This window comes from Petaurus breviceps, unplaced genomic scaffold (assembly GCF_028583685.1).
Source record: "Petaurus breviceps papuanus isolate PSGF00001 unplaced genomic scaffold, PetGlider_PUasm1.0 76, whole genome shotgun sequence".
Taxonomy (NCBI): Eukaryota; Metazoa; Chordata; class Mammalia; order Diprotodontia; family Petauridae; genus Petaurus; species Petaurus breviceps.
In genome coordinates, this window is record NW_027186473.1 from 47213071 (window position 1) to 47229660 (window position 16590).

Genomic DNA, 16590 nt, shown 5'->3' on the forward strand with positions numbered 1-16590 from the left:
ACACGAATCTGGAAATAGCATAGGACATTGTGTCACTAGAAATGATTTTTAAAGGTCAGCTAACCCATCATGACATTGCTTTGTAGTGGAAAGAAGGTTAGTCTGCTTGCCACAAATCTCTCCATAGTCCATCCTCTTCTTAGCTGTCAAAGTATTCTTTTTTTTTTTTTTAAAGCAATTGGGATTAAGTAACTTGCTCAAGGTTACACGGCCAGTTATTTCTGGGTGTGGTGGTAAATATCTGAGCCTGGATTCGATCCCAGATCATCCCTACTCTGGGGCCAGTGCTCTTACTCACTGTGCTACCTGGCCGCCCCCAAAGTATTCTTAAAGTCCAGGTTTGACTATGTCGTCCCCTATTCAATAAATTCCAAAGGCCGTCTATTGTATCCAAGATGAAATGGATTCTCTGTTTGGCATTCAAAGATAAAGATCTTCATAATATGCCTCCCCCATCTTTCTAGTCTTAAACCTTAACAGCCCCTTCTCCCCCACCTACTCTGAGATCCAATGATGCTGGTTCTTTTCTCTTCCTCAAATGAGACGCTCCATCTCCTCACTCTGGGGATTTTCACTGGCTGTTCCCCATTTCTGCAGCTTTCTCTATCCTCATTTCTACCTCCTGGCTTCCTTCAAGTCTCTGCTAAAATCCCATCTTTTACAGCAAACCTTTCCTGATTTTTTTTCTTTTACCTTCTCTCTTTTGATTATTTAGCTTTAATAATGTTGTTGCTATAGATTACTCTCCTAGTTCTGATCAATTCACGCTAAATCAGTTCATACAAGTCTTAAGAGATTTTTCTGAAGCAGTCTTTTTCCTTATTTCTTACACAACAATAGCATTCCATTGTATTTATATATCATAACTTTTTTGTTGTTGTTGTTCAAGTAATTTCAGTTGTGTCCAATTCTTTTTGACTCCACTTGGGATTTGTTTTTAAATTTATTTTTGTTTTTTTGCCAAGATACTGGAGAGGTTTGCCATTTCTTTCTCCAACTCATTTTACAGACAAGGAAATTGAAGCAAACAGAGTTATGTTAGTTGCCCAGGATCAAATAACTAGTAAATATCTGAAACTGGTTTTTAACTCAGGTTTTCCTGACTTCAGGCTCTATCCACTGTCCACCATCCATCCAGCTGACCTCATAACTTGTTTAGTCATTCCCCAATTGATGGACACCCCCTTTCACTTCTCCTTATTTGCTCTTACAAAAAGAGCTGTTATATAACTTGTTTTATATACATGGGTCTTTTCCCTTTGACTTTGACCTCTTTGGGCTAAAGAGTTTAGTGACTTTGGGGTCGCTGCTTTCATAATGGTTTTATCAACTTACAGCTACATCAATAGTGCAATGACATACCTTATAGCCCTTCTAATCTTTGTCACTTTCATTTTTGGGGAGTCATCTTTGCCAATCTTGTGGTATGAGGTGGATTCTCAGAGTTGCTTTAATTTTTATTTCTCTAATTATTAGTGGTTTGGAGCATTTTTCATATAGACATTGATAGATCCCTTTTTCTTTTCAAGACTCTGGTCAAGTACCTAGAGAGGAGGTACATTATGTAGCATGGTAAACATTTATTAAGTACCTACTATAGGCCAGATATTATGCTAAGCAGTGGGGGTACAAATAAGAAAAAGAAAGACAGTCCCTGTGCGACTTATCTTTCGAGGGGCGGGGATGGGACGATGATGGCCATATCAATGGACAGTGCAGCTAGTGGGTGTAAATTTAAAAATTCCCAGATGATGATGACTGTTTCTTTTCTGTCTTTGTATGCTCACTATCTAGCAGGGTGTCTTGCACGTGATTGTTGTTCAGTCATGCTGCCTCTTTGTGACTCCATTTGGGGTTTTCTTAGCACAGATCCTGGAGTGGTTTGCCTTTTCCTTCTCTAGCTCATTTTACAGATGAGGGAACTGAGGCAAACAGTTTTAAGTGACTTGCCCAGGGTCACAGAGCTAGGAAGTGTCTGAGGCTGGATTTGACCTCAGGGAAGTTGAGTCTTCCTGACTTCAGGCCTGGCACTGTATCTGCTGTGCCACCCAGCTGTCTCCTAACTAATTGAGAACTGGAGTTTGATAAGACCAGGTGTCCAAGGTGAAATGGAAAAAAAAAAGCCAGATTCAGCATCAAGTTTGGAGGACAGTGGAGAGTTGAATGGGTCAATCATGCAGTCAAGACCACCCAGGGAAAAATAAGAACAGAACAGGTGATACACTAGGAGGATTAGGAGAGATGGAAGGTCTAGAGGACATGGTGACTGTCAATAATGGGTTTAAGAGGAATAAGGCAGAAGGAAAAATAGAAGGATGAGAGAAATTAATTCAACTTAATTCTAGGAGCATTTCTTAAGAGTATTCTATGTTCTAGGGAGTATGATAGAAAGAAAAAAAATCAAAATATTCCCTTCCTTTCAAAGAGCTTACATTTTACTGACTTAGTATCAGAAAGTAGACATTGATATTTCTGACTGATAGAAATAGTATGGTATTGGATAAGATTCAAGTTGTAACTGTTGTGATGAGTGGCTGAGATGGCCTGAAGATATAGGTCATAGATATTGAGAGCACATAATTATTTCATTTCTGTCTTTGTTTTCCCAGTGCCTAGCAGAATATCGGGTACGTAATAGGTTCCCAATAAATGCTTATTGATTTATTGGTTGATTAAACAAACTCTGAAGAGTTTTAGAATCATGAGTTATTATTACAAGGCCAAAACAAACAAACAAAAAAGGAAACTGTGTCATTAGGTAAGGGTTAGTTGTTGTGAAGTCTTATATTCTCAGAATTCCAAAAAATACAGTTCATTTATTCCAAATGCAGTTCATTTATGTCCAAATGACAAGATTATTATACAGTTTCTGTGATTATATAGTAATTTATGCTCCATTAATCTCAAAGTACTTTAACTACTGTAAGAATGCCTATGAGATATGCCTTGTAATTACAAAACCAACCAGGCCATTTTCCAAAAGAGTAGAAATGATAATCATTCTGTTTGGAAGTTTCAAGGGAAGCTAATTTTCAGAATCTTGACAGTAGACTTGGGGTTAGCAGGAAAACTTATTTTTGTTTCTATAGGGTTTTCATATCCTCTTGTCCAAGGTAATTTTGATACTTGAATGGATTTGTGATCTCATTAAGATGGGAGTTCCTTGTAATGGTGTAGGCTACCATTCAATCTTTCCATGTTTGTCACTCAAAAACCTACTGATCAACCAGTAAGCATTTATTTATTAAATGCCTATTAATGTGTCTGCAAACTAACTGTATGTACACATAAATCCTCCATTGTAGGTCAGCCCAATGTGTTGGCGACTTCCCTCTAAATCATTTCACATTGTGTGTTTACTAGTGGAGCAAGTGGGGTGTCACTAAGTCTCACCTCTTTCTAGATGACTGTCTCACCCTCTTTTCTGATTATCTTTCTAAAGACATTTTTTATGTTGTTTTACCTTAATAATAATAATTTTTTCATCATCTGTTTTAGGCTACTCATGACATCTTTCACCTCTCCCTTACTCTTCAAGTGAACTACAAATTTAATTTTTTAGAGACTGTGTGTGATATTCCATGACTCATAGCCATAGACTACCAAATGGAAGAATTTCAGTTGTGTCCAACTTTTTGTGATCCAATTTGTTTTTTTTGGCAAAGATACTTTCTATTTCTATTTCCTTCTCCAACTCTCTTTACAGAAGAAGAAACTGAGGCAAACAAGGTTAAGTTACTTCCCCAGGGTCACACAGCTAGTAAGTGTCTTCACTCTTCAGCACTCTTCCACTCTTCAGCGAACTCCTCCCACCACAGGTTCCATGTGATTACATTCAGCCTATTAGGGGCAGAATTTATTTTCAAAGCAGGGAAGGTCTTCAAATTCCCTTAGGCTTATTAAGGAGTGGGGAAGATATTAAAATCCCCATTATCATTATAGTATTAAATGAGCATATATACTATAAGCACATATAACATATATGTGTGTCTGTGTGTGTATGTATGGGTTTGTTATTTTCAGAGTTTGACAATTTTGCTAACTGAAAGGGCAAAAATAATAAATAACTTATATATGCCAGAATCCCTAAAAAAGCAGCCTACAGAGACAATGTACTGAGGGCAAAAACAGTAAAAGTGCCCTGTTTCCCAGCACCCTTGAGTTGATAGTTTGGAAACCCTGACCCTAGAACTGTTTTCCTATTAATGTAGAAACGTGGCTTTCCTCTTCTGGCTTAACCATTAGAAATTAGAATTTTGTTAATCACCACAAGCTGGAAGTGATATTTCTTTGGTTTTGAAAGAATTATTCATTTTGTCTTCTATCTCTCTCATTTTGTTTTCAAAGTTCCTTTTGATCTCATCTAGGAGAGCCTTCTGTGCTTGGGACCCATTCCCTGTTGAAGTTTCAGCTGTGGGTGTGGAGTCCACATTGTCTCCCTCTGAGGTTGGTTCCTCCCTCTGAGGATAGTAGGACTCCAGAGTCTTTGTCTTTGTAGTCTGCTTTCTACCCATTTTGAGGCAGGGTCCTAGCCACGCCCTTCCTCTAGGATCCCAAGCCTTTACTGTAGAGGGTTTTGCCCTGGGGCAAGAGTTACTATGTTTTCAGGGTCGGGGGGGGGGGGGGGGGTGGAGCAAGTGAGGTTCACTCTATCATCCTGGTCTTTGGAGGTCCTGAAAGGGTTTTTTTTTTTAAACAGTTCTGGGCTATGAAGTGGTAGTCCCAGGAGTGTTTGCTGTCCAGGACAGAGGTCCCTGTGTTTGGTTCTTACCTTGCTCTTTCCAGTCCTGGCCCTTTGGTGATAGGCCTGGTAGTGGACCTTGTGGTTGGTGAGAAGACTTGCCCTTGGAGTTGATCAGGCCCCTTCCGGGCCTGCGACTGCCGGCCGAGCCTTCCAGGCCTGCCCCTGCGTCTGCCGGCCGCACAGCATGGAAGTGATATTTCTTACTGAAGGGACTTTGCTTTGGACCAGGAAGAGGGTCTAAGAAAAGCCCACAGAGCAGAATGGCAGAAGAAAGGCATTCCCTAAATTGGTAACAGAAAGGATTTACAGTCTTTCTTTTCACTGTTCCCTAACTGGTCAGAGAGAGGTTTTATTTTTTCTCTGTGCTTTCATCTACTGCCAGGCAGGTACCCCTCAGCGTCTGCAAAGGCATGAGAAGAGGGGAAGCCCTATGAGTCCAAGGACTGGTGTCTCTGTTAAGTCTAAAAGAGTGCATCACTATCTTAGCAGCAAAATAGAGTAGCCTAGCCCAGAAGAGGAGGAGAATAGCCAAGGATGGTGAGAGGCTCCTATGAGAGAATTGATAAAAAGCACTTTGCAAAACTTGAAGTCCTATGTAAAATGACAATAACAATAATAACTCTTATTAGCGTTATTATTATTCTCATTAGTATAGTCTCTAGTTAGCAGATATTCAATATGGTGATGACTTTATTCCCTGGATTTTCTCCTGTACTCTCACTGAGCTCAAGTGACACTATTGTGTTATAGAGCTGCACAAGAGTGTGCTGGTAACTGTTTAACAAACAGGCTCTCTAATAAAAAAAGTAAAACACTTTTAAATTTATTCTACTTTCTTAAGTCTAGATAATTGGCAAAGCAATGAATCCTGATTGTAGTGATTTCTGAGGTGCCAATGTTCACACTTAAATTAGACAGTGAGCTCTCACAAGCCAGTTTGAGCTAGCCTGATCCACCCCTGAGAACAGCTCAGAATTAGACAACTGACCCGGGAGAGGATCAGGAAAGCAGGCCAGCTTAGCGATAAACCAGCCTGGCTATGGATCAACGCAGCACAGTAATGGAGTCACCCATCCAACACTGACGCCATGCCTATCTTCTTTTTAGACTATCCCTGAGTAAAAGACAGGACATCAAGGCCCAGAGTTCCAGATATGTGAGTTGCCTTGAGCACATAGATTTTTGGTTTTTTTGCCTTTTTGGAGGGCAATTGGAGTTAAGTAACTTTCCCAAGGTTACACGGCTAGTTTTTGTGTGTGTGTGTTAAGTGTCTGAAGCTGGAACCAAACTCGGGTCCTCCTGATTCTGGGGTTGGTACTTTACTCACTGCGGCTGCCTAGATGCCCCTAAAGCACATAGATTTTCTACATGTATGTTTCAATACAAAAGGTCTTTAATTTTGTGTCAATTTTTCTCCATGGTTACTGTGTACACTGTGTGCATTGGTGGGAGAATGAATCTCATTTTCCTGAATGGAATGTTATATTACAGTTATTTTTTCTTAGCTTCTTTTTAGTAAAATGTTTTGATTATGAGCTAATGGAGTCAGCTGACTGATTGGTTAAATAGGGAGCACACCAGAGGGGGGCTAAGAAGGTAGAAAATAGGATCAAGGTTACTCCAAGAACCCTGAGAGAGTTAGTTGTAGTAGCTTTTCTGAGGAAAACCTGACCCACCAACATAGGTGCAGTTTGGAGTGAGTAAGCTAAACCAGAGAGAACCAAGATCAAGAGTTAGGGGGCACCCACTATATATGACATGTTATTATACAGACTAGAGACATTTTTTAGTCCCTTTTTTTCATTTTGGATTATTAGGCTTCTCAATAATTACAGATCTCACTTGCAATGTTCTAAGGCCTGACTAACGTCATTGTTGGCCCAATGTCATCTACAGGGAGTAATATTTAGAAAATTGCCTGATGTTACCAGAATTATTCTCCATTGATATAGCAAGCCACTGTTGGCAACAAGAATTGTGTATACATGTACCCCTCTGTGCTCAGGACAGTCAGAGAATGTGCATGGTTTAGGATATTGGACTTGTCAGAAAACCATGGGTCCAAATCCTACCTCAGACATTTTCTAGCTGTGTGACCTGGGCAAGTCTCTTAACCTTTGTGTACCTCAATTTCATATCTGTCAAATGAAGGGGTTAAACTCAATGGCCTCTGAGGTCCCTTTCAATTCTAAATCTATGATTCTATGAGCCTATAATTTTATGAATTTGGACAAAACATAATAAACAGAAAAATTATTTTAAAAATCTCTTAAGACTTCTATGGCAAATTCTTTTTTTTCCCCTTCCATTAGTGATACTGTAGCCACTACATTTTGATTCTAACATCACTGTCCTTTGTGTATTGCTCGAGGAAGTCTAACTAGCAACAAACAAAATAGGAAGAATTGTTGTACTAAACCACAGTGGACGTCCATGCTGGACCCAATACAATTTTGAGGGCATTGAATGACTGATTCATAAGATAGAAGAAAATGGTGAGGAAATCAAACACTTGGGGAAAAATCAATAATCTTATTATCACCTCCCCCATTAGACTGTGAGCAACTTCAGAACATGGTGCCTGGCCTGTAGTAATTGGTTAATAAATGTTAATTGATAGAATGATTTTTTTTAAAAAGCAGCCACTTATTTATGACCCATACACCTCATTTTTCATCTTTACAAAATCTCTATTTTATACACAAAAGCATCTTGGATGAAAGTACACCAAGGGAAATGTAGGCTTTTGCAAATGACTTTCTATTAGCCAATCTCATATTTGGTCCTACTACTGACTAAAAGGTGCAAAGACTCTATCCCCATTGTGTTTATTATTTGGCATGCAATTCAGGAGAGCAAAATGCTACTTGAAAGACTCTTCTTTACTAAGATGTCTTCCATGCATGTTAAAATCATAAAGATGCCTTAAAGCACCACAACAGAGATAACTTTGTCTGAGGACTCTGTGATGATTAATATCAAGAGAGGCATAGAAAGGGCGACTAGGTGGCTCAGTGAATAGAGCACTGACCCTGGAGTCAGGAGGACCTGAGTTCAAATCCAGCCTCACCCACTTGACACAAAAAACTAGCTGTATGACTTTGGGCAAGTCACTTAACACAAATTGTCCTCCAAAACACAAAAAGGAGGCATAGAACAGAGCCACATGATGTGGTCAAAGGTGGGCATCATCAGTGTGGAGGAGAGGGATTCCCTATAAATGATAAAGTCCAGGGTCAGCTAGGTGGTACAAGTGTATAGAATGCTGGCCCTGGAGTCAGTAGTATGTGAGTTCAGATTTGACCTCCACTTAACTAGCTGTGTGATCCTGGGCAAATCACTTAACCCTGGTTGCCTCAAAAAAAAAAAATGGTGAAGTCCTTTCTAAATGTAACCTAGTTTAAAATCTCACTAAAAACTGATACCTCTTCTGATGACTGTGAAGGAGACTAAAAGTCCTGGAGGTGGATAGGTTATGGGAACAAAGAGGATTAAAACTAGAGGCCAAGAAAAGTTTTAGTTTTCAGGTTACTGTTGCTTTTTCACACCTGGTTGGTTACCAGCAAGGCAATTTTTTTAGGTGCAAGGGGAAAAGGGATTTCACTCTAATTTCCTCAGTTATCCGGGGATAATCATCTAATGCTGGGAGAATAAACAAGTCCCCACGGAAGTCGCATTTAAGACTGTGGACAATGATTTAGAAATAGGACTTTTTTATGGGGATGAGGTGAGAGGCATATAGGACCTAAAAGAAATCTGGGTGGGCCTAAGGAAAATGGGGGAAAAGTCCTAAATCAACATGTAATATACTTTTCATTTCTTCCCTTTTTTGAATGTGGTCTTCAAAGAAATCAGCATCTTTGGAGGAAATGAATGTAATTACTGAAGGCAGATGCTTACAGACCCTTTGCCCCTGCAATAAAGAAAACAGGAGAAGTAAGGTTGTAGGATAGGAAAGGGGGTGTGAAAGTGGCACTGGGTAAATTCACATGGATCCAGGGTTTTTGGATCCAATATGATTTTGTTGGTATCATAATCTTTCAAGGCTATTTGAAAAACAACATCAACCATCTTTACCTGCGGGGTGCATTCTGCTCTTTTTGTGAGATGGAAGAGAGAGATGTTGAATTATCCTTTCAAAGGAGCACAGAGAATCAATCACACACCTGATGTTTCAGGAAGTGGGTTTTCAAGTGTTAGCATATTAATAAGCAGTCTCCTTTTTCTACAAAGCATCGCTTTTTTTTTTTTTTGCATCCAAAATTATGTGCCTGAGGGAAGAGGTCAGGCTTCCCTGAAATTCATAGTAATATGTTGTTTCCCCCTTTTTTCCTGCAGTTTCTACTGCATGTAATACAATGTATTATTTTTACCTGTATTTGTGAATCATTCCACTACGAGACAGTAAGTTTCATGACTCAAGAATCACGTATCATTAGGCTAAAAGGGCAGTCTTTGAAATCATTGATATTCATATTTTTTTTCACGGATAAATATGAGGCTGTAAATGAATAGTCAGAGAATATGGATAATAACCATATATAAATGATATATATATAAATATGAAACATATATAAATAAATAAATAATAATGTGTGGAGCCATAAAGACAAGGAACCTTTCCTGTCACCCCAGCAATGCATATGTGACAATACTGTGAATTCTTAAGAAATGTTGCTGTTGGGGTGGCTAGGTGGGTAGTGAGTAAAGCACTGGCCCCGAAGTTGGGAGGACCCGAGTTTGGTTCTGGCCTCAGACACTTAACACCTACACAAAAAAACTAGCCATGTAACCTTGGACAAGTTACTTAACCCCAATTTCCCTCCAAAAAGCAGCAAAAAAAAAAAATGCCGCTGATGCCTATCCACTTTTTAGCAGCGTTTTGGTCTGGTTAAGTTCAGGAAGGGTACATTAAACACAACAATGTTGGGTATACTTTTGGCAGGTTACAACAACTGTTGCCTCTGCATACTTTTAGTAGGTTTGTAAATTTAGTCTTCAAGGGATTAATTTATTTATTCTGGCCTTGAAATGTAGTCCCTATGATTTCTGCTGTCCCTAAGTGGCTGTAGGAGAGTACATACATCCAGGTGTGCCCATTAACCTGGGCTTTTCCTAAAATGGCACAGGAGTCTTAGACTTAACGAAGGAAGGAACCTCGGAGGCATTCAAATTCATCTCCTTCATTTGACAGATTAGGAAGCTGATTCCCAGAGAAATGAAGTGACTTGGTCAAAGCCATTCTTGTGGTAAATAGTCAGGTCAGTATTTGACTCTTGTGATTTTACCAGTGACTGTGTGTGTGCGTGTGCCAGAGCCCTTCCCTCTAAAGTTCATTTGAATTCCATTTGTGTATGTATGTTGTTTCCCCCACTGAAACATAAAGTCCTTCAGTATGGAGATTATTTTATTTTTGTCTTTGTATCTCTCTGTTGCCGTGTGTGTATGTGTGTGTGTGTGTGTGTGTGTGTGTGTGTGTGTGTGTGTGTATGTGACTTCAGATCCACTTATTTGGACAGCCAGGTGGTGCTATAGAGCAAAATGTATTGGGTCTGAAGTAAGGCAGACTTATCTTTCTGAGTTAAAATCTGACCTCAGACACTGGCTGTGTGACCCAGGGCAAGTCACTTAAACCCGATGGCCTCAGTTTCCTCATCTGAAAAATGAAGTAGAGAAGGAAACGGCAAACCACACTAGTATTGTTGTTAAGAAACCCCAAATAGGGTCATGAAGAGTCAGACACGACTGAACGATATACACTTAATTAACACCTGAGGTTTGCAAAGCACTTTATACACTTGATGATTCCAACAATCTTGTGAGGTTAGTACTTACAGTCTGTGAAGTGGCAAAAAACGTCCAGCTTTCTAACCACTATGTCCTCTTGACGTCTCAGGGCCTAGTGCAGTGAGAAGAGCATCCCACCTGGAGCAGCAGCAGGGCACCTGGGACCACACATTCTCTCTGTTGCCATGCGACTTTGAGCAGGTTCTGCTATTGTTGAAGCATTTCAATTGTGTCCAACTCTTCATGACCCTGAACTGGCAAAGATACTGGAATGGTTTGCCATTCCCTTCCCCAGTTTGTTTTACAGATGAGGACACTGAGACAAACAGTGTTAAGTGATTTTCCCAGGGTCACATAGCCAGATTTCAACTCATGAAGATGAGTCTTTCTGATTCCAAGTCTAGCACTCTAACCACTGCTCCACCTAGCTGCCCAAACTAAGGATCTTTTAATTGTCCCATAGTACCTTCCTAGTTTCAAGATGTTTGCTTGCCCCTTTGAAATTTTCAACTCCTTCTTTGAGAAAAATAAGTCTCTGAATTTAAAGTACTTAGACATGAGAGGCTGGACTGGGAGACAAGAGAGACCTGGTTTCTAATCCTGCCTCTGAATTTTAGTAACTGAGTGACCATGGGTGAGATTTCTAATCTCTCTGAATCTCAATGTCCTCATCTAGAAAACGGGCACAATAGTACCTATACTATGTTTGCCAGTTTTGTAGAGTATGAGTTGGAGACAGGAGAGAACAGAGGAAAGGAGACAGATGAAACTTCTGTAATAATTTAGGAGCGAGGCAGGGAGGGCCTCAACTAGGGTGGTAACCATATCAGTGGATAGAAAGGAATGACTGAAAGAGATGTAGAGATAAAAATGACAAGATAACAGCTAATTAGATATTGGGAGGGGGTTGTTGATGAAAAGTAAAGAATCAAAGCTAATTCTAAGGGTACCTAGCCTAAAAGGATGATGGTATCCTGGACAGAAACAGGGAAATCTGAAAGAAAAGAGGGCTTTTTGAAGGGAGATGATTGTCCTAAAATGCTGGTCTGGTCATGTCCCCTCCCTACTCAGTAAACTCTAGTGGTTTCTTTTTGCCTGTGGGTTCTAATACAAACTCCTCTGTTAGACATTGCATTTTTTTTTTTTTTCACAACTTGTCCTCTTCTTACTTTACTAGTCTAATAGCTTATTCCTCTCTGGGATTCCTGCCCCTAGGACATCCTCTACCGTGCCTCTGTACCTGGTACCTCTCTGCTTCCCCCTCTCCCCACTTTAGCATTCTTTTATGCCTTATCTTTCTCCATTAGAATGTAAGCTCCTTGAGGGCAGGGGCTATCTTTTTCTTGTTTGTATTCCCCTTAGCACAATGCCTGAAGCACAGTAAGTCCTTATAAATACTGACTTGCCTACCTGAGATTCTACTCCCTCCTTAGTCCATCCACACAGACCAACATGCTGTTCCTTACGATACACCTCCTCCTATTTCCATGCCTTTGCACATTCTAGCCCCTATGCCTATATTGTTCCTGCCTCTTGAGATCCTCTATTTTCTCAAGACTCAACTCGAATGTTGCGTTTTTCAAGAGGCCTATCCTCAGGTGCCAGAGCCCTTCCCTCTAAGGTTCATTTGAATCCCATTTGTGTATGTAAGTTGTTTCCCCCTTTGAAACATAAACTCCTTCAGTACAGAGATTATTTTATTTTTGTCTTTGTATCTCCAGGGCCTTGCATTACTTAATTAATGTTTATTGGTTGATACGCAACACATATCGAAGGAATAAATATAAGAATGAGTAGTGAGAAAAAATTCATCAATAAACAGAATAGTCTGCTGTAGTGGAAAGAACAACTGAAGTTCTAAATGCTTATTGTGTGTGAAACCTCTCTTTGTCTCTCCAGGGGCATCAGGGAAAACTATGGGAAAGTTTCTATTTGAAAAGAAACTTGATGAAAGATCAGGATCAGAGATGGGGGGAGAAGACACCTGGAATGCCAGGCATGGGGGACAGCTTCTGTTAATGGAGAGAGGCAAGAGATGAAATGTCCAATTTGTCTGGCTCATACAGCATGTGAAAGGAAGGGAAGGGAAGGCTGGAAAGTTGGGTTACAGCTGGACTACGGGGAGCCTTCAATCTCAAACTGAAGAGCCTGTACTTTATGCCGGAGGAAGTAGGAAGCTACTGAAGAATTTTGAGCTGGGAAATGACAAGGTCAGACTTATGCCTTAAGAAGGTTATTTTGGCAGCTTTGTGAGGGATGGATTAAAAAGGGGGAAAGACTGGAAGCAGAGGAGTCAATTAAGAGGTTTCCATAGTTGTCCATGTGAGAGATTATGAGGTCCTGCAGCTGGTGTGATGGGTGGTTGGAGGGCATTTCTCCTCATCTCATCAAGTCTCAGGACCTTCAAGCCACTACCTAGACCTTGTTAAGCTTTGCTGCTGGTTCTCCAACCTCCATCTCTTTGGGGAACTGAAAACCCTGCCCCTGTGATTGATTGCTTATGTACTCAATCCCTCAGTACCCACACCTTTCCAACTCCAGCTCTGAGAACAGGAACAAAATTAACACTACAATTCTCTTTAAGGACATGTCAATCAATTGCCTTATAACTCCTATCACTATTCCCTCTGTGTTCCCTGCTTAAAACCCTCCTCTCATCACCATTTCCTTCAGTGTTATTTTTTTCCCTATTATTTCTCCTTGACGGTAGGCACTGTCTTACTTGCTTGTATATGTATCGTCAGCATTCAGCAGAGTGCCCAGCACATTGTTTTTGTGGTGGTTCGGTCATATCTGACTCTTTGTGACCCCATTCATGATTTTCTTGGCAAAGATTTGCCAAGGTTTGCCATTTCCCTTCTTCAACTCATCTTACAGATGAGGAAACTAAGGCAACAAGAGTTAAGTGACTTGCCTAAGGTCACACAGCTAGTAAATATCTGAGGCCAGATTTGAACTCAGGAAGATGTCTTCTTGAATCCAGGCCTATCACTGTACTCACTGTGCCACCTAGCTGCCTAGCATATTGTTAGCACATAATAAATATTTTTATTTTCATTCACTTATTCATTTATTCATCATTCATTTAATGGACAGAAGAGTATGGATATGAGGAGTTAGAATTGACAAGAGGGCAACGAATTCAGTGTAGAGATGAAGGACAGGGAAGGGTCATGGGTGGTAGAGCTCTTGGCATGAAAGAAGTTTGGCGAAGGGGAGTTTCTGAGGGAAACAGTAAGTTTTACTGAAATATCAAATTAATATTAATGACATTTGTAACTAATTACCACCTATGAAAATCTCTCAGGAAATTAATCTGTGCCCTAGATTCTTAAGCAGCTTGAAACATTAACATTAATGTGGGTAATGAAATGGAATTTTTACCTCTTTCTGTGAGTACTCATTGATTCTCTTAGAAACATTTTAAATCAGAGAGAGAAGAGAGAGAGAGGGAGAGAGAGGGAGTTAGGAAGGGGGAGAAGAAGAGGGAGGGAGGGAGAGAAGAGACAGAGAGAGACAGACAGAGGGAGACAGAGACAGAGAGAGACAGCGACAGAGAGAGAGACAGAGGACATAAAAAATGCCCACATAGTCTCTGTTTGCTCCATTTTGTTTTCACCCATTATCTTATTAGATTTGTTTTCTATATAACATTTTATTTACTTGTATAATCCACCTTGACCCCCTTCTCTTGATATACTTTGACACTTCATTGGTTCCATGAATTCCTCACTGTAGGCCATTTTACTCCATGCATGCCTCTTCATAATTCTTTTTCATATTTTCTCATAAATCCAACATTGAGAATTTATCCATCATACCGAAGGCCATCTTCATGGACAACAGTGAAATACTTAGGTTGTTCAGCTATCATTCCTCTAGCTCAGGGATTCTTAATCTTTTTGGTGTCATACAGTGTGAAGAAGCCTATGCCCTTCCTTCTCAGAATAATATTTTTAAATTCATAAAATAATATATTTAGAATTAGCAAATAAATAAATTATACTAAAAAAAGATGTAAATTTTTTTCCATCCAAAGTTCAAAGGTCTCTTAGACCCCATGGACCCCTCTCTCTCATGATGGAGAGAGATGTCTACATCCAGAGAAATAACTAGAAAGAACTGAGTTTGAATCTACATTGAAGCAAACTACCTGATCTTTTTCTTGTTTGGTTTTCTTTTCTCTTTACGATTTTTCATTCCATCGGATACAATCCATCTTTATAACCGGACTAATGTCTAATGTGAAAGTATTTGCAGATCCTATACTTGATTGTATGCCACAATGGGGGGAAGAGAGGGAGGGGGACATAATTTGAAACTCAAGGAATTGTGGAATTGGTTCTTGTAAACTAAAAGTAAACAAACAAATTAATAAGAATAAAGAAAAAAAGAGGTGATTGGTGAATTCTTTCAACCTTTATTTTGCCTTCTGTTTCTAAAACATCAGGGCAATTTTTCTTGAGAATTTCTTGAAGGATGATTTCTAGATTCTTTTTTTGATCATGGCCTTCAGGTAGTCCAATAATTTTTATTTTTATTTTATTTTATTTTATTTTATTTTATTTTATTTTATTTTATTTTATTTTATTTTATTTTATTTTATTTTATTTTATTTTATTTTATTTTTTAAGCAATCAGGGTTAAGTAACTTGCTCAAGGTTACACGGCCAGGTGTTTCTGGGTGGAAGCTAAGTGTCTGAGCCCGGATTCGATCCCCAGGTCGTCAGGACACCGGAACCGGTGCTCTTACTCGCTGTGCCACCTGGCCGCCCCTAGTCCAATAATTTTTAAATTATCTCTCCGGGATTTATTTTTCAGGTCAGTGGTTTTTCCAATGAGATATTTCACATTGCCTTCTATTTTTCATTTATTTGGATCTGTTTAATAATATCTTTATTTCTCATAAAGTCACTAATTTCCATTTTCTCCAATCTAATTCTGAAGGAATTATTCTCTTCAGTGAGCTTTTGAGATTATTTCTGCATCTGGCAAATTTGGCTTTCTAAAGCATTCTTCTCCTCTTTGGCTTTTTGAGCCTCTTTTGCCATTTGAGTTAGTCTATTTTTTAAGGTATAATTTTCTTCAGTCAGGTTGTTGACTCTCTTTTCATGATTTCCTTGCATCATTCTCATTTTTCTTCCCAATTCTCTTCCACTTCTCTTATTTGGTTTTCAAAATCCTCCTTGATCTCCTCTATGGCCTGCAATCAGTTCATATTTTTCTTGAAAGCTTTTGGTGCAGGAGTTCTGACTTCATTGTCTTCCTCCCTTTCCATGCTTTGATCCTTTTTGTCCCCCCAAAAGGAATCCAAAGCTGGATTGCTGAGCTTGCTTTGCTTCTTTTGCTTGCTCATGCTGTCATTCAATTACTTAACTTTTGAGCTTTTTTGCCACAGTAGAACTCTGCTACTAGAGCAGGGAGCTTTGTCCTAGATCACTGGGGTTTTTGCAGCTGCCAGAGCTATTAGTTGGCTGCCCTCTCTGATGCCTCCATAGGCTCTGGCTCACTGGTCACGTACCCCAGGACCTCCACCCTACACAGCAATCCAGATCCTAGTAGGTTAAAGCAAGGTGACCCTCAGACTGGTCACTTGGTCCCTCTGCAGGCCAAGAACTCTGAAGCAGCCACAAGGCTGCAGCTGCTGCACCTTAGCCTCTTCTCCTTCAGGGGTCAGAGGCCAGACTACACTCCTGGACTCCCTGTTCCCAAAGTCCACTGACCTCTCACTTTGTTTTTTCGCATTTATGGGTTGATAATTCTGGAAACCACCACAGCTGCTGGTGATCTACTCTCCAGATATCCCTCTAGACACAGCTGGTCTGGAGGTCCTGAGGCTAAAACCTGGACTCATGTGGGGCTGGGCTTGTCTCCCAGAGCACTGTGCTGGCCCCTTCCCGCCAGCCTGCTGGGCTATTTTCAGTGGGAGGTTAGTCTCTCTCTTTCACTTTGTGGGTTCTATGTCCCTTATTTTTGAAGAGGATCATGGCATCTCTCTCTCTCTCCTCTCTCCTCTCTCTCTCTCTCTCTCTCTCTCTCTCTCTCTCTCTCTCTCTCTC

General features: G+C 40.0%; 1 protein-coding gene across 1 annotated transcript in view; it reads right to left on the reverse strand.

Moving 5' to 3' along the window:
* Positions 1–8476: 8476 nt before the first annotated feature.
* Positions 8477–16590, reverse strand: part of GYPA (glycophorin A (MNS blood group)) — a 77950-nt gene continuing 69836 nt past the window's right edge. The window contains exon 7 of the mRNA XM_069105450.1: positions 8477–8657. Within this exon, the coding sequence (XP_068961551.1) occupies positions 8641–8657 (17 nt within the window). The 3' untranslated portion in view covers positions 8477–8640. The remainder of the gene's footprint in view (positions 8658–16590) is intronic.